The 27832-nt window shown below is 42.8% G+C and overlaps 1 protein-coding gene across 5 annotated transcripts in view; it reads right to left on the bottom strand.

The window, feature by feature from the left end:
* PITRM1 (pitrilysin metallopeptidase 1) overlaps positions 1–3707 on the bottom strand; it is a 61046-nt gene extending 57339 nt beyond the window's left edge. The window contains exon 1 of one of the 5 annotated variants that reach the window (XM_034402607.3): positions 3454–3707. In XM_034402607.3, coding sequence (XP_034258498.2) covers positions 3454–3626 — 173 coding nt within the window. In that variant the 5' untranslated portion in view covers positions 3627–3707. The remainder of the gene's footprint in view (positions 1–3453) is intronic. The other 4 variants (XM_087893030.1, XM_034402606.3, XM_087893031.1 and 1 more) reach the window with 4 other exon arrangements.
* Between the last annotated feature and the right edge of the window lie 24125 nt (positions 3708–27832).

Raw genomic sequence — 27832 nt, 5'->3', positions numbered from 1 at the left:
AAAACTGATTAAAATAATTAAATCTTTTGGCCGTGATTAAAACAATTCCAATTTAAAATCAGTTTAAAATTTGACTCAAGCCAGCCCAGCTAGTTGAAATAAATGGGTTTTCAGGGCCCGACGAAAAATCCGGAGGTCTGTTATTGTACGTAACTCTGGGGGGAGGTTGTTCCAGAGGGTGGGCGCCACCACAGAGAAGGCTCTCCCCCTGGGGGTCGCCAGCCGACATTGTCTGGCGGACGGCACCCTGAGGAGGCCGACTCTGTGTGAGCGCACTGGCCGGTGGGAGGCTATTGGTGGCAGAAGGCGGTCTCGTAAGTACCCCGGCCCTAAGCCATGGAGCGCTTTAAAGGTGGTCACCAACACCTTGAAGCGCACCCGGAAGACCACCGGGAGCCAGTGCAGCTCGCGCAGGAGAGGTGTCACATGGGAGTGCCTCGTCGCCCCCATAATCCCCTGCGCGGCCGCGTTCTGGACCAGCTGGAGCCTCCGGGTGCACCCCAGGGGGAGCCCCATGTAGAGAGCGTTACAGTAGTCCAGGCGGGAAATGACGAGTGCCTGAGTGACTGTGCGTAGGGAGTCCCGATCTAGAAAGGGGCGCAACTGGCGTATCAGGCGAACCTGATAGAAAGCCCCCCTGGCCACGGCCATCAAATGATCTTCCAAAGACAGCCGTGCATCCAGGAGGACACCCAAGTTACGAGCCCTCTCCGTGGGGGCGAGTGATTCACCCCCAATAGCCAGCGATGGCATCAGCTGGCTATATCGGGACGCCGGAAGCCACAGCCACTCGGTCTTGGAGGGGTTGACTCGGAGCCTGTTTCTCCCCATCCAGGCCCGCACGGCCTCCAGGCACTGGGACATCACTTCAAGGGCATCATTGGGGTGGCCTGGGGTGGAGATGTACAGCTGGGTGTCATCAGCGTACTGATGGAACTCCACCCCGAAGCCACGGATGATCTCACCCAGCGGCTTTACATAAATGTTGAACAGAAGGGGCGAGAGGACCGACCCTTGTGGCACCCCACAAGCAAGGTGCCTCGGGGTCGACCGCTGCCCCCCTGTCAACACAGATTGCGACCGGTCAGAGAGGTAGGAGGAGAACCACCGCAGAACGGTGCCTCCCACCCCCAACCCCGCCAACCGGTGCAACATGATACCATGGTCGATGGTATCAAAAGCCGCTGAGAGGTCTAACAGGACCAGGATAGAGGAGCAGCCCCTATCCCGGGCCCTCCAGAGATCATCCACCAATGCGACCAATGCCGTTTCCGTGCTGTGCCCAGGCCGGAAGCCGGACTGGAGCGGGTCTAGATAGACAGTTTCATCCAGGTACCGGGGAAGCTGTTGCGCCACCACACTCTCAACAACCTTCGCAACGAAGCGAAGGTTGGAAACTGGACGATAGTTAGCCAAAACAGCCGGATCCAGAGAGGGCTTCTTGAGGAGGGGCCTCACAACCGCTTCTTTCAAAGCGGCCGGCAGGACCCCCTCACTCAAAGAGGCGTTAACAATCTTCTGGAGCCAGCCTCGTGTCACCTCCCGGGAAGCCAGTACCAACCAGGAGGGACACGGGTCCAATAAACATGTGGTCGCGTTCAGCCGTCCCAGGACCCTGTCCATGTCCTCGGGAGCCACAGGATCGAACTCCCCCCAGATAACGCTCTCAAGACCTGCCTCAGTCATCCCGTCCGGACACACCCAGTCAGAGGCCAGCCCTTCCCGAATCTGAGCGATTTTGTCATGCAGATACTGCACAAAATCCTCAGCTCGACCCTGCAAGGGGTCATCCCACACCTCCAGATGGAGGAGGGAGCGGGTCACCCTAAACAGGGCAGCCGGGCGATTATCTGATGACGCGATAAGAGCGGCAAAATAGCTAGTTTTCGCCGCTTTTATCGCCACTAGGTAGGTCTTAATATGAGACCTCACCAGTGTTCGGTCAGATTCGGAGCGGCTGGTCCTCCAACTACTCTCCAGGCGTCTTTTCCGGCGCTTCATCTCCCTAAGCTTCTCGGTGAACCAAGGAGCTAGGTGAGTTCGGTGCCGGGTCAGAGGCCGCAAAGGCACGACTTGGTCCAAGGCCCCGGCAGCCGCACTATCCCAGGCGGCCACCAGGTCCTCAGTCGAGTCATGAGCCAGAATCTCAGGAAATGGCCCAAGCTCCATCTGGAACCTATCAGGGTCCATCAGGCGCCTGGGGCGGAACCACCTGGTCGGTCCCGCCTCCCTGCGGCGGGGTGCAGCGGTTAGAAAGTCTAGTCGAAGGAGCGAGTGGTCAGTCCATGACAAGGGTTCGATGGCTATATCCCCTATATCAAGGCCACTCAACCACTGACCAGAGACTAGATGACCTATAAGGTCCCTAATCTGTTAACCCTGACAACTTTAAGACATGTAGATTACAATTCCCAGAATTCCTCATCCTGGCTGAGGAATTCTGGGAATTGAAGTCTATGAGTCTTAAAGTCGCCATGTTTGAGAAATACTATTTGGGGGGTGAAGTTGTATGAGATATAATAAGGGTAGTTTCATGCTTTGTAAAGAAAAGAGAACAGAGCTGGAGTTGGACCATGGCAGGATCCGTATTTTCAAAATATTGTTTGGCCCCAGAATTCAACAGATAATCCTGGGGGTGATTGCAAGGTTAACATTGGGATGTTAAAGCCAATTCAAAACAAATCAAAGAAAATGAAATCAAGCCCATCCCCAAGAAAGAAAAGAAGGAAAACACTGCCTTGATGTAGTCCATAAGAGCCTTCTTTCAGTTTTGTGTATTCCCATGTCCCTCCTGAACCTTTTTATTGTTACCAATCATTCTTTTAAGAGGACACCAGTAGGCCCTCAAAAAAAAAAAAAAAAAAAAACCAGGAAAGATAAGGAAAACTGCAGCCAAAGTCCGATCCAGATTTCTTAAAGATAAGTGAGGCGTGGGAGGCTGCTATTATTTGACTTGGTGAGGGGATGAATCTTTTGACTAGCCCACCCTGCTAGTTCGTCTGAATGGCCAATACTTCAAGGAAGGCCTTAAAAACAATGTAAGCAAAAAGATACAAAGTAGCGCCCAAAAACTTCTTTCTCCAACTAAGTTCCCTTTAGTTTCTTCTACGGATCCAGGCTCTTAACGGGAACAATAAAAGAAGAGAAAGAGAAGCTCTTGTCCACCAGGACTAAGCAGCATGTGCGCACAGCAGAGTTTATCAGGTCGGCCCAGAAAGCACTTTGCACATGCTCAGAGCCCTCTTTTTCTTTCCCGCACCCTACCTAACACCGGTTTCCAAAGCACCAGCCTTCCAGGAAGGCTCCGGCGTTTCCAAACCGAGGGCATTCCCAAGTGGGTCGGAAGAAAAGGAAGAAATCTTAATAGCTCCTGAGCATGGACAAAGCGATCCCCCCCACGAAGAAACCAGGCTTCGCCCTCCCGCCAGCAGCCCCTCCTGCCCCTGTCCTCACCGGGGGAGGCCCGTCCGAGCCAGCCACAAGCCCCACATGGCGACCTTCCACGCAGAAAGCAAAGCCACGCTGCTTCTGCGGCGCTTCTGCTGATGTTGCTGCTCTCGCTTCTCTGACCTGGATGGACACCCACCCACTCCCCCACCCACACATACACCGCCTAGATTGCGCATGCGCGGGCCTTTTCTCGTCTACTCCAGCGCGGTTGCGGAATGTTCCGCGCTCGCGCAGCTCCGCCCCTTTCCGCCTTCCTTAAAAAAACAAAAAACAAAAAAACCCCAAACCCCCCCCCCCAAGTTTTGCGCCAGTGTTTGAAACAGCGCAGGATAATTGCTCGAGTTGGGGAGCAAATTTTTGCAACGTGCTCGCTCGGATTTCTGATCTTTGCTTTGCAAAAAAAGACAACGGTGCATTGGGGGATATCTCCCAAATAGCTCACATTTCCACTTTCAAGAGCAGTTCTTTAAAACTGGCTTTCGTCTTAATGTCTGTAGAGATTCTCAGGCATCCCAGGTCATGGTTGTCCTAAAGGTGGTTTTTTCTTTTTTCTTTTCAGGAGGCAACTGGACTTTCTTGTTTTTCCTTTTGAAGTCGTTTAACTTCTCATTCAAGAAGCTTTCTTCAGCTCTGACAGAATAGTAGGGAATGGAAGGATTTATACTCCTTGCAGATAGCTGGTATTCTGCATCCTTTTAAGAGCAGGGGTCTCCAACCTTGGCAACTTTATGACTTGTGGACTTCAGCTCCCAGAATTCCTCAGCCAGCACATGGGAGTTGAAGTCCACAAGTCATAAAGTTGCCAAGGTTGGAGACCCCTGTTTTAGAGGGTCTTTGAAGCATTTGGATGTTTATCTGTGTCCTCAGGGTCACTTGAGTAAGTGCCCTTAGTTCCTGTAGTCTGCAATTTTTTTTCTTCAGGAAATCCATTCCTACTCCCACACCGTTCAAAGGGTGTTCACCCCAAATATAGCTAAAAGTCAGTAGAGATTCTCAGTCAATCCCACACCCTGAGGACATAGATAAATCTCCAAGTGCTTCAAGGACCCTAAAAAAGGATGCAAATGACCATCTGCGGGCAAGGAATATAAATCCTTCCATTCCCCTATGCTGTCAGAGCTGAAGAAACTTCTTGGATGAGAAGCGAAACATCTTCAAAAGAAAAAAGAAACTCCAGTTGCCTCCTGAAAAAGCACCTTTGGGGCATTCATCTTAATACAATCCTCGAATTACGACCACAATCAAGGCCAAAATTTCTGCTCCTCAGCGAAACATTTGTTAAGCGAATCTTTTTACGTTTGTCAGAAGGTCACAAAAGTGTGATCCTAGGACACTTCAGGCATCATAAATATGAACCAGTTGCCAAGCATCCAAATTTTGATCTCGTGACTGTAGGGATGTTGCAATGGCTGTAAGTGTGAAAAGAAGTCACTGAAAAAAGTTGTAACTTTGGTCACTAAATGAACTGTTATAAGTCAAAGACTGCATGTACTTTTTGTTGTTGTTCTGAAGTTTTGAAGTTTTGAAAGCAACAAGGTGTTTCAAACTGCGGGATGATAATGTGGCCCCCTCAAACCAAACACATTTCTTGTTCTATGCGCATATGCCTATATTGGAATATGCAGAAGTCAGTGGTGAAATGCACTTACCTTCGCTACCGGTGTGTGTGAGCATGCACAGAGGGTCAAAAATGGGACGTAATGACATCCCGGCAGGTGGGCGGAGCCAGGGGTGAAATGCTTCTGGTTTGGACTGGTTCGACTGAACTGGTAGTGATGGTGGCGGATGGTTTGGGGAAACGGTAGCAATGGCAGCGCGAGGCTCCACCCATCCGCCCAGTCGTCGTTACTTCCTGGTTTTAACCAGGAAGTAACCTGTTTTTTACCCTCTGTGCATGTGCAGAGGGTCCAAGCATGCCCGAGACCCGTGTACTTCCAAACCAATAGGGAAGGTAAGTAGATTTCACCCCTGGGCGGAGCTGCCAGCCCTATCAGTGCATGCTAGCCGGATAGATCCGGGTAGATTTCACCGCTGGTAGACGTGTAGAAATAACATTTTTAAGGTCACTTAAGTACAGTTGACTTTAAGGAACTTGTGCTTGGAAGTATCTTTATTTCTTTTCTTATCTTTATACACCAGCAGTGTTTCCTGCCTTCTTTTGCCTGTCCTGTATTTAAAAGCATGTAATTCTAGTGAAAGGGGAAACATTTTTTTTTAAAAAAATAAGCATTTTGTAATCATGAGGAATTCAGGTTGGGGGACAGTGGGGGAAGAAAAGGAATAGAGGTATGATGACTTAAAAAAAGAAGAAGAATGGTTGCAGAAGTTGATGGAGTTGGGTGAAATGGCAAAATTGACCACTTTGATTAAAGAAAAGAATATAAGTACTTTTGTTTCCACATGGAAACCGCTTCTGAATTTCGTGCTTGATGTGGAAAAGAATGTAACTTTGACTTTGGGTTTTACAGATTAGATTGATAGATCTTTATAGAAATGACTTGTTTATATTATTATGGAAAACCAAAAAGTTGTGACTTGAAGTTTTATTTTACTGCAACAGAGAGACGGAAGTCAATGCTTCTTTTTCTTTTCTTTTTCCTACCCTTCCCCACTTCCCTTTCCTCTTTCCCCTCTTCCTTAATGTTCCTCTATTTACTTTTATATTTTATATTTTATAATACTTAATAATTTAATAAAAAATATTTGTAAATAAACATTTCCAATGTTCAAAATGAAGCATATCTCCGAAGTTTGTTTTGCTCATTTTATCTGGAAAATTTGTAGTGAAAGGTATTCTTCCTATACAGAAAATGATAAAATTTAAAATACATATTTTTTAGAAAATGCATAATAAGCTTTCTTGAAGTACATGTTATCCTGCCTATTTTATTCTAAAAGGCATAATTTTTTTAAAAAAATACATTCATTAGTATTGGCAGCTTTAACCTCAATTTTTAAAAAAGAAAAATCAAAACATTAAGTACCACCATAAAGATGTCATTATTTTCTCAATTTTATATTTTATATATAACTTGCCTCCAGAAGTTGTGAATGCTCCAACACTGGAAATTTTTAAGGGATCGAACAACCAGTTGTCTGAAATGGTATAGGGCAGTGATGGCTAACCTTTTTGTCATTGCGGGCCATTTCCTGTCTCCGGAGGGCTCCAGGGGAATGGGGGTGGAGAAGACCGTTTTCACCCTCCCAGGCTCCTAGAAAAGCTCTGGAGCCTGGGGAGAGTGAAAAACAGGCCTTCCCCACATCCCCAAGGCTCTCTGGAGGCAAGAAACAGTCTGTGTCCCTACTTCTGGTGGGCCCAGAAGGCCCGAAAATCAGCTGACCTCACGTGCCCACCGATATGACTCCACATGGCACCTGTGGCATGCATGCCATACGTTTGCCATCACAGGTATAGGATTTCCTCTCTGCTCTGCTCTGCTCTGCTCTACCCTACCCTGCTCTGCTCCTTCTATTCTATTCTATTCTATTCTATTCTATTCTATTCTATTCTATTCTATTCTTATATGCAAAACTTATTTCTTTATCAAATTTATATAATTACCCATTTTACAAAAACAGATTCAGGGCAGTATACAAATATAAAATAAAAGCAATTATATAAATACAAACATAAAAATACAAACTTATTATTACTAAAAATTAAAATATATTAAGAAATACAATATACAAACCACAGGCATGGAAAGAGCGAATAAATTGTGGAGCCATCTTAAGATGTTGAGATGGAGCATCCAGGCCTGGTGACATCACCATGTTTTGAAGGATACCTAGAATAGGCAAGAATGGAACAAACCTAGCTTGAGGTAATGGGGGGAGAATGTTATATTGCCTGAAACTCATATAGGTAGTCCTCAATTTACAGTCCCAATTTGCACCAAAATTTCTGTTGCTATGCAATTGGTTGTAAAGTGAATAACAACACGACCCTTTTTCTACAATTGTTAAGCAAATCAGTTCAGCTGTTAAACAAATTTTATTTTTTTAATATAAACATTCCATTTCCATTCAACAGTGTGTCTTCTGGGTACAAATATCTCTGCAATAACCATCAAAATTTACAACAGTATTCATTACATTGATAATTCTCTGATCTTACAGCAGGAATATTAAGCATAGTAAATATATTCATTTTTCCCTCTTTACATATCTTCTGATAAGAATATAATAATAATATTAGACATAATAATCCTAATAGTCATAATAACAATCATCATATTGTTTACACCTCTATCTTAACACATTTTGTACATTTCACTAATCTGCTTCTTTAGTTTCTAACTTACATTTTTATTCTCTAACCATCAAAAAAATAATTCCCATGTCATATAATAGACAGTTTGTTCTTTCTCTTTAATTGCAAGCATTAATCCATTCATTTCTGGTATTCAGCCGGTTCGGACTGGTTCGGGAAAACCAGTAGCAGAGATCACCTGTCCCAGAGCTATCCTATTTAGGCACGTTTTTGAGGCTGGGTGCATGCGTGGAAGCAGGGGTGAAATCTACTTACCTTCCTTACTAGTTCAGAAGGGCATGTGCCATGCACGCACGTGTTTTGCTCGCACGCAGACCTGTGCATGCACAAAACCTTCTGCCAATGCGCTGAAGGTAAAAAACATATTACTTCCTGGTTAAAACCAGGAAGTAATGACACTCGGGCGGGTGGGCAGAGCTTCGCTCCACCATCGCTACCAGATCGCCGAACCACGGACCAAGATCACTACCGGACTGGGCGATCCGGTCCAATCCTGGAGCATTTCACCCCTGCTTGGAAGGTGTGCATGCAGGGCGAACCGGTAGTAATAAAATGTGAAACCCACTGCTGATATATAGAAAGACATCCCTTTTTTATAGATAAGTGATTGCAGGGGTTGATTGGTCAGAATCATTTCTTTATATCTGGTGACCTGTCTGATATTTTCGAATATTTTTCTGGGGAACTGAATCCCATCCATTCAAAGTGCCTTTACTTCAAAAAGAGAATTTGTAGGGTAATCCCCTTCTGAACAGTTAGCATATACTATGGGAGTTAGGAAACTATTTTCATTAGTGGCAAATATATCTAGATAGCAAGCCAAAGTGTTCAGTTTCTCAGAAGAACTGCCCTCCTAAAAATTCCATCCTCTCAAATCCCGGAAGGCAAAACATCATGACATTATAAACCCAGTTAATCTTGTTTGAGCAAAAAAAAAAAAAGAGAGAGAGAGAGACTAACTCCAGAAATCATGTTAGTTAGATGGGATTTTCCTAAGCTTTGCTTTAGTTACACTGAATTCTGCCAACGTACCCTATTGATTGCCAGAGTTTCTTAAATTTTTCCTTACTGCCTTGTTTTTTGTTTTTTTTTAAAGAGTTTGGAAAGGAGGACCTTTGAGATAAGACAGACAAAACGTTTGGGGAACCGAAGAAATGTTTGTTTTACACTTTCTTGGCTGATCCAAAAACTGAAACATGAGTTTCAGAGAATATAAAAAAATCCTTGGCAATCCCTCATTTATAGAATACAAAATAACAGAGTTCTAAGGGACCTTGGAGGTCTTCTAATCCAACCTCTTGCTTGAACAGGAGACCCAAGTAATTGTCCAAACTTTTCTTAAAACCTCCAAGTGTTGGAACACTGACAACTTCTGGAAGGAAGCCAGAAACTTTTTTTTTCTGATTAATTGTTCTCCCTGCCAGGAAATTTCTGCTTAATTCTAGGTTGGATCACTTCTTGATTAGCTATTGAGTTTTGTATCGATGTTATGTCTTGTGGGTTGCTTTTTACTTATTATTCGATGCTGTAACGCTACACTCCATTGTCTTTATGTAGTTTTAAAAAGTGGTTACTCTATATTGTTTAATATTTACACAGGTTTGGATGGTTATTTATTGGAATCATTCTAACCTGCCACTGGTTGACTCTGCTGGGAATGTAAATGAGCCAAGTGTTCCTTCTTTCCTTTATTTAGAAAACATATACAGGTAATCCTCAATTTACAACAATTCATTTAGTGACTGTTTTTTTTTTTTAATTTGATTTATATGCCGCCCTTCTCCGGAGACTCAGGGTGGCTTACAATGTGCTCAGCAATAGCCTTCATCCTTTTGTATATTTATACAAAGTCAGCTTATTGCCCCCACAGCTGGGTCCTCAATTTACCTACCTTAGAAAGGATGGAAGGCTGAGTCAACCTTGAGCCTGGCGAGATTCAAACCTGCAGTAATTGCAGGCAGCTGGTCTTAATAACAGGGTGCTTTAGACCACTGTACTACCAAGGCTCTGTTTGAAGTTACAATGCTACAAAAAAAAAAAAGGAACTTAAGACTGGTTGTCATACACTTGATCAAAATTCAGACACTTGACAACTGTCTCATATTTATAATAGCTGCAGTGTTCCAGAGTCTTGGGATCATCTTTTGTGACCTTGTGCAGGCAAAATGAGCATATTAAAAAGCAGAGATATCACCTTGCCGGCAAAAATCCATATAGTCAAAGCTTTGGTTTTTCCAGTAGTAATGTATGGCTGTGAGAGCTGGACCATAAGGGAGGTTGAGTGCCAAAGAATTGATGCTTTTGAGTTGTGGTGTTGGAAAAGATTCTTGAGAGTCCCTTGAACTGCAAGGAGGTGAAATTAGTCAATCTTAAAGGATTGTTCTTTGGAAGGACAGATATTGAAGTGACAGATATTGTTCTTTGGAAGGACAGATTTGGAAGGACAGATATTGAAATCCTTTGGATGCCAAATGAGAAGAGAAGACTCAACGGAAAAGATCCTGACTTTGGGAAAGGCAAATTGAAGGCAAAGGAAGAAGATGTTGGCAGAGATGGTTAGATAGTATTATTGACAAAATGAACATGAATTTGGGCAAACTCTGGGAGACAATGGAGGACAGGAGGGCCTGGCATGCTAGGGTCCATGGGATCGTGAAGAGTCAGACACAGCTTAGCCATTACAACAACAGCAGACATGTTGTCAAAACCATGGTTTTCCCAGGTGCAAAAAAAAAAAAAAGTTGTGAAAGCTAAACCATCAGAAAATCTGAATAAAGAAAAATGGATGCATTTTATTTGTGTTGCTGAGGAAAAGTTTGGATAGGAAAAAGAGCAAATAGTTGCATGGTGGATGAAGTAAAATCAGATTGTTCCTCAGAAACACTAATAATGAAATCAACACTTAAATGTTTTGAAACAAACATCATCAAAAGAAGCACAAGAAAGAATGTTCTTTCTGCGCCAACTCAGAAAGCTCAAACTGCCCAAAGAGCTGCTGATCCAGTTCTACAGAGGAATTATTGAGTCTGTCATCTGCACCTCTATAACTGTCTGGTTTGGTTCTGCAACCCAACAAGACAGACACAGACTTCAAAAGATGATTAGAACTGCAGAAAAAACAATTGCTACCAACCTGCCTTCCATTGAAGATCTGTATACTGCACGAGTCAAAAAGAGGGCTGTGAAAATATTTACAGACCCCTCGCATCCTGGACATAAACTGTTTCAACTCCTACCCTCAAAATGACGCTATAGAGCACAGCATACCAAAACAACTAGACACAAGAACATTTTTTCCCAAACGCTATCACTGTGCTAAACAAATAATTCCCTCAACACTATCAAACTATTTACTAAGTCTGCACTACTATTAATCTTGTCATCGTTCCTATCACCCATCTCCTCCCATTTATGACTGTATGACTGTAACCTTGTTGCTAGTATCCTTACAATTTATACTGATATTTTTTCCTGATTGCTTATTTGTATTCTATGACTATCATTAAGTGTTGTACCTTATGATTCTTGATGAACATATATTTTCTTTTATGTACACTGAGAGCATATGCACCAAGACAAATTCCTTGTGTGTCCAATCACACTTGGCCAATAAAATTCTATTCTATTCTATTCTATTCTATTCTATTCTATTCTATTCTATTCTATTCTATTCTATTCTATTCTATTCTATTCAAAAGTCATTGGAGAAGACTTTGATATTTGGAAAAATTGAAGCAATTGAAAAAGAGGTTGACAAAAGTCAAGATAAGTAGATACTATCACTGATGACATAGTATGATCTTAGAAATACTCAAAGAAGAAGTTAATAGCAGACATCCAGGGAAAATTATATCTATTAAGTCACAAGACAGTCAGAAACAAGTTAATTGGTGACAAAATAATATTTTCTATCTAAAAAGTTGCTACCGAAACAGAAAAGCCTTCCATAGTTATTTAGTCCTCATAATGACAACCTACACATTTTTCCTTCAGCCGAAATTGAATGCAGAGCTACCATCACAGTCCTACAAACAAAGATATCCTCCTTAAGTATGAGTTAGTCCAATGATGGGCATCAAGTTCTCCAACTTCAGTCTCAAAGGTGCTTTTCCAAAAGGCAACTGGACTTTCTTGGGGTGTTTTTTTTTTTCCTTTGAAAATATTCTCTTCTCATCCAGGAAGTTTCTTCAGTTTTGACTGAATGGTGCAGAATGGAAGGATTTATATTCTTTGTAGTCATTTGATCGTTAACATTCTGAGGGTTGATCATTATCTCTCTTGAGATTCATTGAGGCCGCTTGGGGGTTTATCTGTATTCTCAGAGTCATCTAAATCAGAGTGTATACAGCAGTGGTGGGCTTCGGATTATGTTACTACCGGTTTGTCTCATGCATGCACGCTCGCTTCATACGTGTGCATGCAGGCGTGCTTCATACGCACGCCTGGTTTGCGTGCATGCCTATCTTCCGTGCGTGCGCCCAGCCTCAAAAACGTGCCTAAATAGGATGGCATAGAGATGGGGTGGGAGGGTGGCTGGGTGGGTGATTTCCGCTACCAGTTCGGGCGAACTGATCTGAACTCGCTGAATAGCATCTCTGGTATACAAGTATGGAAACTTCCTGGGACTTGTAGGAAGTTAGCACCCACCCCTCTCCTAGAAGAATGAAATATTTTAGGAAATATTAAAAAAGGCTGAATATTATATTCTCCTGGATGACAAATGGAGAAACATCTTTTAAAGACAAAGCAACTTTCTGCCTCCCTGCACCTTTGTCCATTGCCATTAATGCCTCAGCCAAGCTCACTCTTTCCCCCCATCTTTGTCAATGGACCATCATCTGCAACACAATAGGACCCATCTAGCAACAGATACCCTTCCTGTGCCCCAGGAAGTTCAAAGGGCAAAGAAGGCATAAAACCAAAGCACGCTCAGCATCTTGGCCCTTTTCTGTTCAGGAACTCAAACTATGTGATCCTGATCACCATTAAACCATCTTTCCAGTGTTTCCAGTGTCTTTTTCCCCACTTGGAACTGAACCCAGATGGATATTTCTTCCAACAGACTGCTGAAAGGACTATGTTGTAGACAGAATTCTGTCTGACAGGTAGTGCTGAATTCCCTCCCCATCGGTTGAGAGTGGGTTGTTCAGTTTTAATATAGATGGCCTCTTTGATCCCTCTATCAAATCTTCAACCTTCTTTAGAGATATTAGACTTCATTTTCCATACTGTTTAGCAAGGATTGGCATGCTTACTAGGATTTAGGGGAACTTAACCAACCTAGACAGTCCTTAACTTACACCCATTTGTTTGGTGCTTGTTTCAAGCAATGGTGCTGAAAAAAAGGAACTTACAACTGGTCCTCGCATTTATGACCATTGCAGCACTCCCATAGTCATGTGATCAAAATTTGGGCATTTGGCAACCAGCATTTATTTATGTCAGTTGCAGTATTCGGAGATCATATCAGTGGTGTGTTTCAATTTTTTTTACTACCGGTTCTGTGCGTGCGGCTTGGTGGGCGTGGCTTGGGCATGACAGGGGAAGGATAATGTAAAATCTTCATTCCCTCCCCAATCCAGGGGAAGGTTACTGCAAAATTCCCATTTCTCCTGATCAGCTGGGACTTGGGAGGCAGAGAATAGATGGGGTGGAGCCAATCAGAGGTGGTATTTACTGGTTCTCCAAACTACTCAAAATTTCTGCTACCGGTTCTCCAGAACTGGTCAGAACCTGCTGAAACCCAACTCTGGATCATATGATTGCTACATGCAACCAGCTGGTTTCCAACAAGCAAAGTCAATGTGGGAAGCTGATTTACTTAACAGCTTGACAACTGCAGTGATTTGCTTAACAACCATGGCAAAAAGTTTATAAAATTGGTTGTGATTCACTTAACTGCCTTGCTTGGTAACAGGTCCATGGGTGAATTGCTCCCAGTTCGGACCAGATCGCCTGATCCGGTAGCGATGGCGGCAGGTGGTTCGGAGAACTGATAGCAAAAATCCCTGCCCCCCCCACCATGCCCAGCTGAGCCACGCGATCATCAGAGGCTTTTTTTTTTTTACTTTTAAAAGCATTTTTTCTACAACCTTTTCCGATGAAAAAATGCTTTTAAAAGTAAAAAAAAAAGCCTCTGATGATCGCGTGGCTCAGCTGGGATCATCAGAGATTTTTCAAAGAATGTTTTTCTGCACCCTCTTGGTCAAAGACATTGGTAAACCTCTTCGTGGTAAAAAAAAATGCTTTGAAAAGTCTCTGACGATCCCAGCTGAGTTCCCTGATCAGCAGAGAGGCATTTTTTAAAGAGCCTCTCTGACGATCCCAGCTGAGTTCCCTGATCGGCAGAGGCTTTTCAAAGCATTAGAAAAAATGCTTTGAATAGTTTTTTTTTTTAAAAAAGTTGGCCATGCCCACCCAGTCACATTACCCCCCCCCCCACCAAGCCACGTCCACAGAACCTGTAGTAACAAATTTTACATTTCACTGCTGAACAGGTCCCAAATGCAGTTGTAAGTCAAGGACTACAAATACTATTACGACAATCATAGTTAGTTGATGGTCTTAAAAAAAGAAAAACCCTAACCAGAAGATTCTTTATGAAGACTCTTGGACAAATTTAATTCCTTCTCATGTATTTTCCTTCTAGGTATCCTCTTTTTTAACAGAAATCTGGGAAAGGAAAATTTAGCTGAACATTTGAAACCTGTTCAGATGATAGAACCACACTAGGTGGCAATAGAGAGCAGCAAAACAGACTGGGGGGTGGGGGGAGGCAATACTTCAAAGTAAAGTGCAAATGTGAGATTGGAGACTTCTTACACACTATGCAGTATTGTGTCCAGACCATTAGCCTCACTTGACGCAGCTTTGCATGAATGAAAGAAGGTTAATTATTACTAACCTCTTTGGGGCCATGCACATGGCCAACTTTCTCTCTTGGCTTCTTGCAAAGAGACAGGCATTCACTATTCACTTTTGAAGGAGCCAACAATCCGTGCAATCACAAGGTTCTTGAACACAGTTGGCAGGAGACATCTGAAGCTGCCTAATGATGAATCAAATCCCTGATCGAGTCTTGTTTATGCTCACTGACATTTGTTTTCATAGCTCCAAAGAATGGAGGAGCTGGAACGGCCCCTGCTCAGGCACCAATCCCCCGTAGATCCAACTCCTATTGAAAAATAGAAACAAGAAAGGGTCGCCTCTATTCTGAGCAAATTGTTCCTTTCCTTAACAGCTCTTCTGCCAGGAAATCCCATCTAACAGTCAAGCAGAAGCTGGAGAGTTTGTTGTTGCTTAATTTCAACCAGTTGCTCTTATTTATTTTTTTTTCTCAGTTTCAACCGAGATCAGATCCCTTCTCCTCTTGAACATAAGTCTTTTAGATATTGTTGCGCTTCATCTGAAGAAGAAGCTTCTTGGATGAGAAGCAAAACATCTTCAAAAAAAAACCAGAAAGTCTAATTGCCTCTTGAAAAAGCACCTTTGGGACAACCATAACCTGGATGATTGAGAATCTCCATAGACAGTCTTTTAGATATTTATAGACTATAATTGCCCATAGTCTTCCTTTTGTGAGCGAATAGGTCTAACTTCTTGAACCATTCCAGCAAAGACTTAATTTTCAGTCCCCTTACTGCTGATCTCCATCAGCAAAGTCAACAAGAAAGCCACTAATTCTTGTCCTCCAAAACTGTAGATAGTCCCCATTCCAGGGGAAGGTTACTGCAAAATCCCCATTTCCTCCTGATCAGCTGGGACTCGGGAGGCAGAGAATAGATGGAGGTGGGGCCAGTCAAAGGTGGTATTTACCGGTTCTCCGAACTACTCAAAATTTCTACTATGGATTCTCCAGAACTGGTAGAAACCTGCTGAAACCCACCTCTGGATGTAATTGGACTTTCTTGTTTGTTTGTTTGTTTTTCTTTGAAGACTTTTTGCTTCTCATCCAAGAAGCTTCTTCAGTTTTGATTGCATGGTGGGGAATGGAAGAATTTATATTCCTTGCAGATAGCAAAAAAATTCCAAAAAATTGCAGACTACAGGAACTAGAAGCACTACACATGTGACCCTGAGGACACAGATAAGCCTCCAAGTGCTTCAATGACCCTCCAAAAGGATGCAAATGACCAGCTGTCTGCAAGGAATATAAATCCTTCCATTCCCCACCATCCAGTCAGAACTAAAGAAGCCTCTTGGATGAGAAGTGAAATGTCTTCAAAGAAAAAAAACCCAAGAAAGTCCAGTTGGCTCCTGAAAAAGCACCTTTGGGACAGTCTTGGAAATCTTTATTTATTTCTTAGATACATAATTCAACTTTCCTTCAGGGGATCAAGACCACATATAGGTACGTAGTCTTCTCCGGATGATTATAATTGAGCCTGGAACTGCAGTCATAATCATCCCCGTTGTTAATCATGCAGCTGCGCCCAATTTTACATTTGTTGTGGCAGTCATTAAGCAAATGCCACTGTCATAAAGCAAGCACCATGGTTGCTAAGCAAATGTAGTGGTCATTAATGAATGCTACAGTGGCTAAGTGAATCCATCGTTGGCAAAGAAAAAAAAACAAAAAACTGTAAATTTCAGTCACATAAATGCAAGCTAGTCACCAAGTGCCCAAAATGCAGTCACATGACCATGGGGGAGGGGTGGCCATTGTAACTTTAAATCCAAGTCATAAATAGCCCTGTGGAAGTCCCTTGTAACTTCAAATGGTCACCAAATGACTAGTTATAAATCGAGGATTACCTATACATCAGGGGTGGATTCTACTTGCCTTTATTACCAGTTTGCAATGGAGCTGCAGAAGCCTCCTGATGACGTCAGGATCGGTGGGCGGAGCCTCCTGCCGGTTTTACTACCGGTTCTAAAGAACCAGTCTGAACCAGGGCCAAACTATCACTGCTGTACATATTTTCTCCTCACATTTTTCCCCACAACAACAACCCTGTGAAGCAGATTGGACTGAAAAAGAACCCCAAATTGTTCAGTGAATTTATATTACTCAGGATGGATCACAAGCTGGCTCTCCCCAGTTCTAGTCCAAGACTTTAACCAGTATATCTGTTGTGGCTCGTCAGCAGCCTGTGCAGCTAGTAGCTGATTCTGACAATGAGGAGGCTGGTGTGGTGCTGCGCCAGCAGCCTGTGCAGCTGGCACTTGAGTCAGACAATGAGGAGGCTGGAGAAGATGTGGTGCCAGAGGCAGGGATTCAGCCAGGGCCTTCAGAACCTCCAGAAGCTCCCTTAAGTGAAGAGGAAGAAGAGGAGGAGCCTTTTCTCGATGCACAGGTGTGCAAAGCTGCCAAAGGCAGGAGTGGCTCCTCAGGAGGAGATCTCCTCAAGAGTAAGGCTTGGGGCTAATTGGCCACTCCCTTAGCCTATTTAAGGAAGGACAACGACTGAGGCAATTTGCAGGGAACAACTTCGTTCACTCTTATTCACGTCTTGATCTTAGTTCTCTGCAAATTGCTTCTGGGCTTTCTGCCAACCATAGTAAGATTATGATATTTATTCTTTGGATTCTTGTAGTTAAGAAAGTTAATTAACAGCTTTTGTTTGAAAAAAAACTGATTTAATTTAGTAAACTAACGTTTGTACAGACTTTGTGTGTGCGTTGGAGATCTGTAGCTGGGGCAGAACAATATCATACTCATAGTTGTTATATATTATAAAGATTAATCTGTTAGAATTCTCAACTTGAAAAATGTTGTTTGTGCAGAACTATCTCTTTGACCATACTGGGCAAATCAGCAATTAATTGTAGTTGACATGATATTGAATTAAAACTATTTTATGTTGAATACTATCATTCTCATAATTCTCAGGCTTTGGGCATGGGTACCATTGGTTCTATAAAGGAAGTGGTGGCTCAGTGGCTAAGATGCTGAGCTTGTCAATCAGAAGGTTGGCAGTTCAGCGGTTCGAATCCCTAGCACCACGTAACAGAGTGAGCTCCCATTACTTGTCCCAGCTTCTGCCAACCTAGCAGTTCGAAAGCACGTAAAAAATGCAAGTAGAAAAATAGGGACCTTCCTACCTTTGGTAGGAAGGTAACAATGCTCTGTGTGCCTTCGGTGTTTAGTCATGCCGGCCATATGACCACGGAGATGTTTTTGGACAGCGCTGGCTCTTCGGCTTTGAAACAGAGATGAGCACCGCCCCCCTAGAGTCGGGAATGACTAGCATGTATGTGCGGGAAAACCTTTACCTTATTGTTGGTTCTATAACCAAAACAAAATCATCCATGCACACAAAAAAAAGTGATCTTAAAAGATTCAAGGGGAAACATAATCTGCACAACCTTTTGGAGGTTTTGCTAAATCTCTACCTTTAGGAGAAGCCCTGGTGGTGCAGTGGTTAGAATGAAGAATTGCAAGCTAACTTTCCACAGCCAGGAGTTTGATCCTGACTGGCTCAAGGTTGACTCAGCCTTCCATCCTTCCGAGGTCAGTAAAATGAGGACCCACACTGTTGGGGGACAATATCTGATTCTGTAAACCACTCAAAGAGGGCTGTAAAGCACTATGGAGGGGGTATATAAGTGATATTGCTATTGCTAAATCAACTACTAGGAAAAAAAAAAACTTGGTGGATCCCAAAAATAGCTCAAGAAGAACTGAGGACGATCAGCAGGCATAGAATGTTGAAGTGAATGAGATGTTTGGAAATGGAGTAGAACATCAACAAGACATGACTGGACTGAAGCAATTTGTGTTAAATTTAAATGTACTAACAAAGAAATAAAGGGAGACTAGTATAGCTATTTCAAGCTGTTTAGGTTTCATCAACTAGCCATATCCTTCTGGGATTCAAACCCAGCTGCTTGCATATTAGGCAGATGTATTAACCTCTAGGCCATAGGCTCTCCTCACTTTGTTGACTGTAGTGGGGGAGAGATTAAGTGTTTTTCCAGTGAGACGAGTCTATCAGGGCAACCTGGTCTACCCAAATATGGGACGGAGCATACTGCTTTCATTGAACCATTTGAAGCATTTTCCGTTGAAGCACTTTGTGTTACAAAATTTAATTTCAAATCCTTTTGAGACATCCGAATACCAAATGGCAAGAGATAAATGAAGAAAAATGAAAAATAGTTCCTCTGCATATTTCTATTACTTCTGGCTGGTCATTATTGGAAACAGATGAACTTTATTATGATCTATCAAGTTCATGTTGTTGTTGTTGTTTTTTAAAAAACATTTCTTCTGTATTGAGAAACTCAATATGCAACTGCATTTTTTTAAAACAAGGAACAGCACATCAACCGCTTTTAAACTGCATTAAAAGAATTTTAATCAACAATTTAAAATATTTTTCAGCAAGCATTTAACCATAAACACTCAAAGAACATTTTTTAGAATGCGTGTGATCAAAGAATTGCTCTGAAATGCAGGATGTGTATTCAGATCATTGTGGTATAACTTATAGTACATCCTTTCTTTTTCTTTAAATTATAATAATCTTGCTCTAGGAGGAAAAATAAGTGTTTGAAAACTTGGGCATAACATCTCCAGAACTAGATTATGGTTGGAGATCAGTGGTGGGTTTCAAAAATTTTTACCACCAGTTCTGTGGATGTGGCTTCGTGGGCATGGCATGGCTTCGTGAGTGTGGCAAGGGAAGGATACTTAAAATCTCCATTCCCACCCCAATCCAGGCGAAGGATACTGTAAACTCTCCATTCCCTCCCCAATCCCAGGGAAGGATACTGCAAAATCCCCATTTCCTCCCAATCAGCTGGGACTCGGGAGGCAGAGAATAGATGGGGGGGGGGCAGTCAGAATGTTTACTACCTGTTCTCCGAACTACTCAAAATTTCCACTACTGGTTCTCCAGAACTGGTCAGAATCTGCCGAAACCCACCTCTGTTGGAGGTGTGTATTCTAATTCATAGAATGACAAAGCGGACAACAGGTTGAAACTTCCATCTAAAAGCTATATAGGTGTCTTTCAATAAGTACCACCATTCTAATAGAAGTCAGTTTTGAGCTATTGTGAGACACAGAATCTATTCACAGGACAAGCTAACTGAGAACTGTACATCTAAGATCAAGTTTAAAAGTGGGAACTAGGATTTTAAATTCAGATTGCTAACAAGGAACATGTTTGGGATATTAAGTAAAATCTAAAGAGGAATTAAAATAACAGTCATAAGAAAAAGTTTAGAAGTGAACACATCAAGAGAGTGGAGAAGATATCAAAGTCTAAACTCAATGGAAGAAATACCATCAAGACAATTAACATTTGAGCAATTCTAGTCATTAGACATACAGGTGGAATAGTGTGCTAGACTCAAGCAGAATTAAAAGCCCTAGCTAGGAAGACCAGAAGCATAGTGACAATGAATTATGCCTTTTATTGTTGTAGTAATGTTGATATACTCTACTTCCCAATTGAGCCCTGGTCAGGGGTGGGTTCTGCTTACCTTTACTACCGGTTCGCAACGGGATGCTTCTGCACTTGCGCAGATCACCCATGATGATGTCGTGGCAGGTGGGTGGAACCTCCCACCAGTCTATCGGTTCTATAGAACCGGACCGAACCGGGAACAACCCACTGCTGGCCCTGGTGGTTAGAATGCAGTTTTGCAGGCCACTCTGTCCACAGCCTGGAATTCAATCCTGATGGGGTTTGTTCCATCCTTCTGAGGTTGGTAAAAGGAGGACCCAGATTGTTGCGGGCAATATACTGACATTGTAAACCATTTAGAGAGTATGGTGAAGTACTATGAAGCAGTGTATAAGCTTAAGTACTGTTGCTCATGCTACCAGTGAATTTTCCTTTTATAAAAAAGAACAGAACATAAACTGCTGGTGGCACAATAAATTGGTGGGGGTCACCAATAAACGATTCAGCAATTTGATTATTTTTGTCCCCTTTTAAAGGACTAATTCTTTGCCTCATCTCTTGTGCATTCGACCTAAATGAAAATAGGCAGATCTGGAATGTTGCAAGGGCATCAGATGGTTAAAGAAGAAAAAAGGGGCATTGGAAGGCTATCTGAAGAAAAGGGAAGAAGATGCACTGAAGATAGTATGCCAGAAAGGCTTACTTGGTGCTGGAGAGCAGACAAAGCAGATAATAACAAGACCTGGCAATAGCTAAGGGCAGGAAATGTGAAGAGATAGGAGGGGCTAATGCAGAAGATCAATCTTTAATAACAAATACATACAAAGCCAGAATTGATAACATAGAAACAGACAGCAAGTGTCGTCTCTGCATAGAAACTGAAAAAACAGTGGATCACCTGGTGAGCTGTTGTAAGAAGATTGTACAGACTGCCCACAAACAATGGTATGACAAAGTAGCAACAACGTGCATTGGAAGATCTGCAAGAAATACCATTGGCTGCAAGCAAGAACTGGCGGGACCATAAAATGAAGAAAGTCATAGAAAATGGAAGAAACTCAAATGTTCTGGGATTTTAGAATTCAGACAGATAGGGTCCTTCCACATAATACCCTAGACTTAACAATGATCAATAAGTACCACAGAAAAGTTTGGATAGTGAATGTGGCAGTACCTGGATATAGCAGAATAGAAGATAAAGAATTGCTAATTATAGCAATAGCACTTAGACAACACTTCACAGTGCTTTCCAGCCCTCTCTGAGCGGTTTACAGAGTCAGCATATTGTCCTAACAATCTGGCTCCTCATTCTACCGACCTTGGAAGGATGGAAGGCTGAATCAACCTTGAGCCTGGTGGGATTTGAACTGCCAAATTGCAGGCAGCCAGTAGGCAGCAGAAGTAGCCTGCAGTACTGCACTCTAACCACTGTGCCACTGAGGCTCATTGTACAAATGAAGTACAATAGAAAAAGAAAGGAAATAATAATAGATACTTTGGGTATATTCCCAAACAAGTGGGAGCACTGTTACATTGACAAAATCACCATCAGTCAATTGCAAAAGGTAGTTTTTACTTGGAACCGCTTACATTCTGCAAAAACACCTTCAACACCATCAAACCTCAACATCCAGTCTTTGGAAAGGATTCGATAGGTGAATAAAAATGCCAAATCCACTCTAAACATTTTACTGACTGTGCGGTGAACCATAACAATAATGTAATGTGTTACAGCACAAGAAAGCTTAGTTTTACTACTGTGGAATGTGTAACTATCACTTTGAAACCACATTAAAAATGAAATAAAAGGCCAGATTATAATATGTTGGAAGCTTAAAACAAAAATTAGGCTAAACACTAAACTCGTATGAAATTTGGTTTGATCACTATTGTCATATCACCAGCAGGCAGCAGCACACTCACAGAGATGACAGTAAAATACATAAGTAGAAATTTAAGAACCCAGCATGTAAGAACAGCAAGATATTGGTATCCAAGTCCCCAATGCTTTTCACTAGGAATTTTGATTACTGGAAAACATAGAGTAAATTTTTACTGGAAGTATTTCCAGAAAACTTTTGCTTTGTTTCACTTTATACTGCTAAAATCATTATGTCTGTTAAACATGAATGGAGCAGTCTTGGAACAGAGATCGTCTGGTCATTTTTCAGTGTCCAGCCTGAATATAAAACCTTCAAAGCAGGGGTGAAATCCAAAATTTTTCCCTACTGTTTCTGTGGGCATGGCTTGGTGGGCGTGGCAGGCGAAGGATACTGCAAAATCTCCATTCTCACCCCACTCTGGGGCCAGCCAGAGGTGGTATTTGCCGGTTCTCCGAACTACTCAAAATTTCTGCTACCGGAAACCTCTCCAGAACCTGTTAGAACCTGCTGGATTTCACCCCTGCTTCAAAGTCTAACAGTACCATTTCTATGACTTGTAGGCAAAATAGGCTTAAAGTACAGATAGTCCTTAATTTATGACCGCAACTGGAATCAGAATTTCTGTTGTTAAGCAAGTCAGTTGTTAAATGAGTTGTTCCTTATTTTATGATCTTTTTTGGCCGCGGTTGGTAAGCAAATCACTGCAGCTGTTAAATGAATCATGTGGTTGTTAAGTGAATCCAGCTTCCCCCATTGACTTTACTTGTTGGAAGCTGGTTGAGAAAATTGCAAATAGTCCTGGGATGCTACAACCCTTGTAAATACAGGTAGTCCTCGACTTAACAACAGTTCACTTAGTGACCTTTCAAAGCTACGACACTGAAAAATGTGACTTATGACCGTTTTTCACAGTTATGACCTTTGCAGCATCCCCATGGTCATGTGATCAAAATTCAGATGCTTGGCAACTGGTTCATACTTATGACATTGCTGTGTCCCAGGGTCATGTGGTCACCTTTAGTGACCTTCTGACAAGCAAAGTCAATGGGGAAGCCAGATTCACTTAACAACCAGGTGACTAACTTATCTGCTGCAGTGATTCACTTAACAACTATGGCAAGAAATACACACACACACACACACACACACACACATACACGCTTGCCAATCACCCAAGTTTTTATCACATGATTGTGGGGATGTTATGTTGGTTGTAGGTTCAAGAACCAGTTATAGTATATGTCATTTTTTTGGATGTTTGTAAGTTGAGGATCATCTACTATCTATTTTATGTCTCATTTTGGGATTTTTCTTTTTAAGTAATCATCATTCCAGCCCCATCTTTCGAGAGATATCATTGCCATTTTTCCTTGCAAACCTTGGCAGTGCAATAAAATTGATTAAAATAGTTTTCTCCCATGCTTGATCCTAAAGAACAGGCATCTTCAGAATGGTTTCCTGACCCCCTTCCAATTGATCCCCTTAAAGAATAATGACCGTGCAAGGGAAGGTCAGCAGAATTAATCCAACTTCTCTCTCTTTCCCAGTTCCATCACTTCCCTGTCTTACCCTCAAGTGATAATTATGGATTTCTTTTATCACCCAGCTCATCTGTTTCGCTGGCCGGCCATGTCTTACTTTCTTCCTGATGCAAGAGCCAGAACAGAAGCTCACTTTATATAGAGACCAAATGAAGGATAAGGTTTGAACAATAGCAGTGTTCCAATATTTGAAGGGTTGCCACAAAGAAGAGGGCGTTAACTTATTCTAGAAAGCAGTGGTGGGTTGCTCCCGGTTCACCCTGGTTGTGGAGAACCGGTAGTGGTGGTGGCGGGAGGCTCCGCCCACCCACCCAGATGTCATCAAAAACGCTCACAAAGTGCGCACGCCAGTATCTCTGCTACTGGTTCGCAATGGGAGCACGCATGCACGCTTTTGCGCATGTGCAGATCGTTCATGATGACTTCTAAGTGGGTGGGCGGAGCCTCCCACTGCCATTACTATCGGTTCACAAGAACCGGACCGAACCGGGAGCAACCCACCACTGGTGCATGCACACCCACGCGCTATGAATAACAAACTTGTAGCGCCGGGATTTTAATCCCACTACTGCTAGAAAGCACCTGAAGGCAGGACAAGAAGCAACGGATGGAAACTAATCAAGGAGAGAAGCAACCTAGAATGAAGAAGAAATTTCCTAACAGTAAGGACAATTAACCAGTGGAACAACTTGCCTCCAGAAAGTGTGGGTGCCCGATCACTAGAGGTTTTAAAGAAGAGAGTAGACAGCTATTTGTCTGAAATGGTATAGGTCTCCTGCTTGAACAAGGGATTGGACTGGAACCCCTCAAAGCTTTATAATTCAGTATTGCAAGCGGAAGTGGGGCTGGCAAAAGGGTCCCAAGCTTGAAGGGGTTTGTCCAATTTATATCTACTTAATTGATAATTGTTTTGGTATTTAAATTAGGTCTCCTTCTCCTTTTTTTTTTCCAGGGGACGTCATGTTTAATTTTTTTATGATGGCCAGTGCCCTTTGTAGACCTGTGTCTGCAGGATGCAAATGTGGATCGTTGCCAGCCCAATCCTAAACATAGCACATGGATGAAAATATTTTTAACTGTTCTGGTTGCTTTTGAACTCATTGTGGCAATTTTGCCCTTGGAGAACCGACAGTGCCAAATACATAGCGCTCCGAAGAACTAACAGTTTCCCTGTCGTTTCTTCCCATCCACCCACTTCTCCTTCTCCAGTATCCTTAAAGCCAATCTCACCCCCACCCTGCCTCGGCCGACAGCTCTTCGAGCTATTACAGAACACGATGGCAGTCATTTATAAGAGGCAAGGTTACTTAGCACCATGAATCAGTCCTCTCCCCCCCTCCTCTCTCCCCCCTGCTCTGGGGACAGCTCTGCTATGGTAAAAGAGGCAACTATAAAAGCCAACACGTTATTGCCTGCAAATCGTAAAAATTGTGCATTATGAGATGCTGTGAGCACAGGCCCACAGCAACCGTCAAAAAGCAATGAAACTTAGGACAGCGCCCGATGCTCTTCATGGTTACAATTGTGCAATGCAACTGCTTTTACAAGAGAAGACAACTTTTGGGATCAGAGGAACAGAAGAGCAAAATTGCAAAATCTTCCTCCCTCCTCACCCTCCCCCAGACATGCATGCCCCCAAACCTTCACAGATAGGTGAGCCGTGACCTAGCACTTTGGAGTTTTGTTTTTTAAAAAAATATGGCTGCTTTCCCAAAATGTCCATCACCCCATAAGGACCGAAGGCTTATATTTTGTGACCCCAGGAAGAATCATCAGTCACCTCAAATGGGAAATCAATCAGTTGCTAGGCAACTATCATGCATGCTCTTCCTCTTTTAAATATGCACAGCAGTGGGGGAAAGATCAGTGGTTGAGGGACAGATAAGAGAGGAAACTTCTAATGGTCCAACTGCTAATTTTAAGCTCTTTGCTGCCTTTCCAATAAGCACTATGGACATCCATTTACCACTTGATGGGGGTACGTACAACTGGAGTTTTCAAGTTGAGTTAAGAACTTTTTTGCAAGGGGTTGAATGCTTACAGACTCTTTTGATAGACACAATTCTGAGGACACAAATAAGTGAGAAGGCAAATGAGGGTGTGCCATTTTAAGATAGGAGCATTTGGCATAGCTGCTGTCTTATCACCCATTCATAAACATCTGGAAGACTAAGTGAAATTATTCAAGATAGTAAGTAGAATGTATATTCTTGGAGTGATAATAAAGGCAACCAAGGGGTCTTAGTTTTCTCTTTCATTATTTACAAACTTCCTGGTTTCTCACCAGCGGTGGGTTTTAGATTATGTTACTACCGGTTTGCCGTGCATGCACATGCTCGCTTCCTGCATGTGTGCGCCTGGTTTGCGTGTACCTTCCATACCAGGGTTGGGTTCTACTTACCTTTACTACCGGTTCAAGCGGGGCTGTGCGTGCTTGCTTTGCTCACGTGCACGCACGCTTTTCTGCGCAACCGCAGAAGCGTTTTGATGATGTTGCGGCTGGTGGGCGGAGCCTCCCGCCAGTTTTATTACCAGTTCTATAGAACCAGTGCAAACTGGGGGCAACCCACCACTGTTCCACAGATGCACCGGCCTCAAAACATGCCTAAAAAGGATGGCATAGAGCTGGGGCGGGTGGGTGCCCACCTGCGATTTCTTCTACCGGTTCGAGCGAACTGGTCTGAACTGGCTGAATATCAACTCTGTTTCTCACCCTTCAGTTCAATCCCAACTATAAGGAATGTCCCACGGATCTTCTTCAGATCTGAAAGCATTGGCCAGTAGAGTGCCTTTACTGATGGAGAGGTGCATAAGAGAAAACATCTTCCCCACCATAGGGCTGACCTCTCTTTCTTACAATACAGATAATCCTTGACCAGTCATTTAGTGATCTTTTGACGTTAACAACAGCACTAAAAAAAAAGTGACTTATGACCTTTTTTCACACCTACAACCATCGCAGTATCCCCATGGTCATATCATCAGAATTTGGGCACTTGGTGACTAGCATATATTTATAACAGTTGCAGTATCCTGGGATATTTGACCTTTGCAGCATCCCTATGATCGTATGGTCAACATTCAGATGCTTGGCAACTGACTCATACTTATGAGCGCTGCGTGTGTCCAAAGGCATGTGATCCTCTTTTGTGAGCTTCTGACAAGCAAAATCAATGGAGAAGCCAGATTCACTCAAAGATCATGTTATTAACTTAAGAATTGCAGCAATTCACTCAAAAACCAGTGGCCAGAAAGGACAAACCCAGGGGTGAAATCCAGCAGGTTCTGGAGAACCGGTAGTGGAAGTTTTGAGTAGTTCGGAGAACCGGCAAATACCACCTCTGGCTGGGTGGGAATGGAGATTTTGCAATATCCTTCCCCCAGGAGTGGGGAGGGAATGGGGATTTTGCAGTATCCTTTCCCTGGAGTGGGGTGGGAATGGAGATTTTGCAGTATCTTTCCTCTGGAATGGGGTGGGAATAGATTTTTCAGCATCCTTCCCCTGGAGTAGGGTGGGAATGGAGATTTTGCAGTATCCTTCCCCTGCCATGCCCACCAAGGTACACCACACCACACCATGCACACCAAGCCACACCCACAGAACCGGTAGTAAAAAAATTTGGATTTCACCACTGGACAAACCTCATGTAGCAACTTAGCAATGGCAATTTTGGGTTCAGTTGTAGTTGTAAATCGAGGACTACCTGTAAACCTAGCTCATAAGCACCTCCAAGGAAAATTCAAAAGAAATAAAACAGCTCCTTTGAGAGTCAATCAGAAAACATAAATCTCTTTTGAAGGAGAACAAAACATTTAAGGAATTGCAAGGAGGTTTTTGGCAAGGCATGGACTGAGAAAAAAGAGCTTCTGGGGTTGTCAGGGGGCCAGTGTTATGCCCCAGGCTTCTGTCAGGCTTCAAGAAACTGTTCCAAGTTTAGATGAACTGTTGATTGTGAAACCCCACCATGGTAAGGATGATTTCATCCAACCTGCCTGTCAAAGCTCAGTCACATCCAGCCTTCTCCGAGTCAGAGGGCAGTTTTGGGGGGTGGGGGTGGCATTTGATATATATATATATATATATATATATATATATTTAAAAGAAAAATCACTTGGCCAGGACAAAGATGGCATTGGATCTTGCCAAATGAGTGGGGCCAGATAACTTGGGGAAGCATTTCATTCACAAAAAGGAACACAATTTGAAGGGTTAGAAACATTACTCCCCATCCCCCAACCCTTTGTCTTTCTGTTGGAAAATTAGCAGAAAATCCTTTCTCTGCAATATTCTTATGTTAGATTTGGTGATAGAAGAGACGGACACAGTTC

This window comes from Pantherophis guttatus, chromosome 4 (assembly GCF_059756535.1).
Source record: "Pantherophis guttatus breed Tessera chromosome 4, ASM5975653v1, whole genome shotgun sequence".
NCBI lineage: Eukaryota > Metazoa > Chordata > Lepidosauria > Squamata > Colubridae > Pantherophis > Pantherophis guttatus.
The sequence above is the reverse complement of the archived record's forward strand: the minus strand, read 5'-3'. Positions and strand labels throughout refer to the sequence as shown.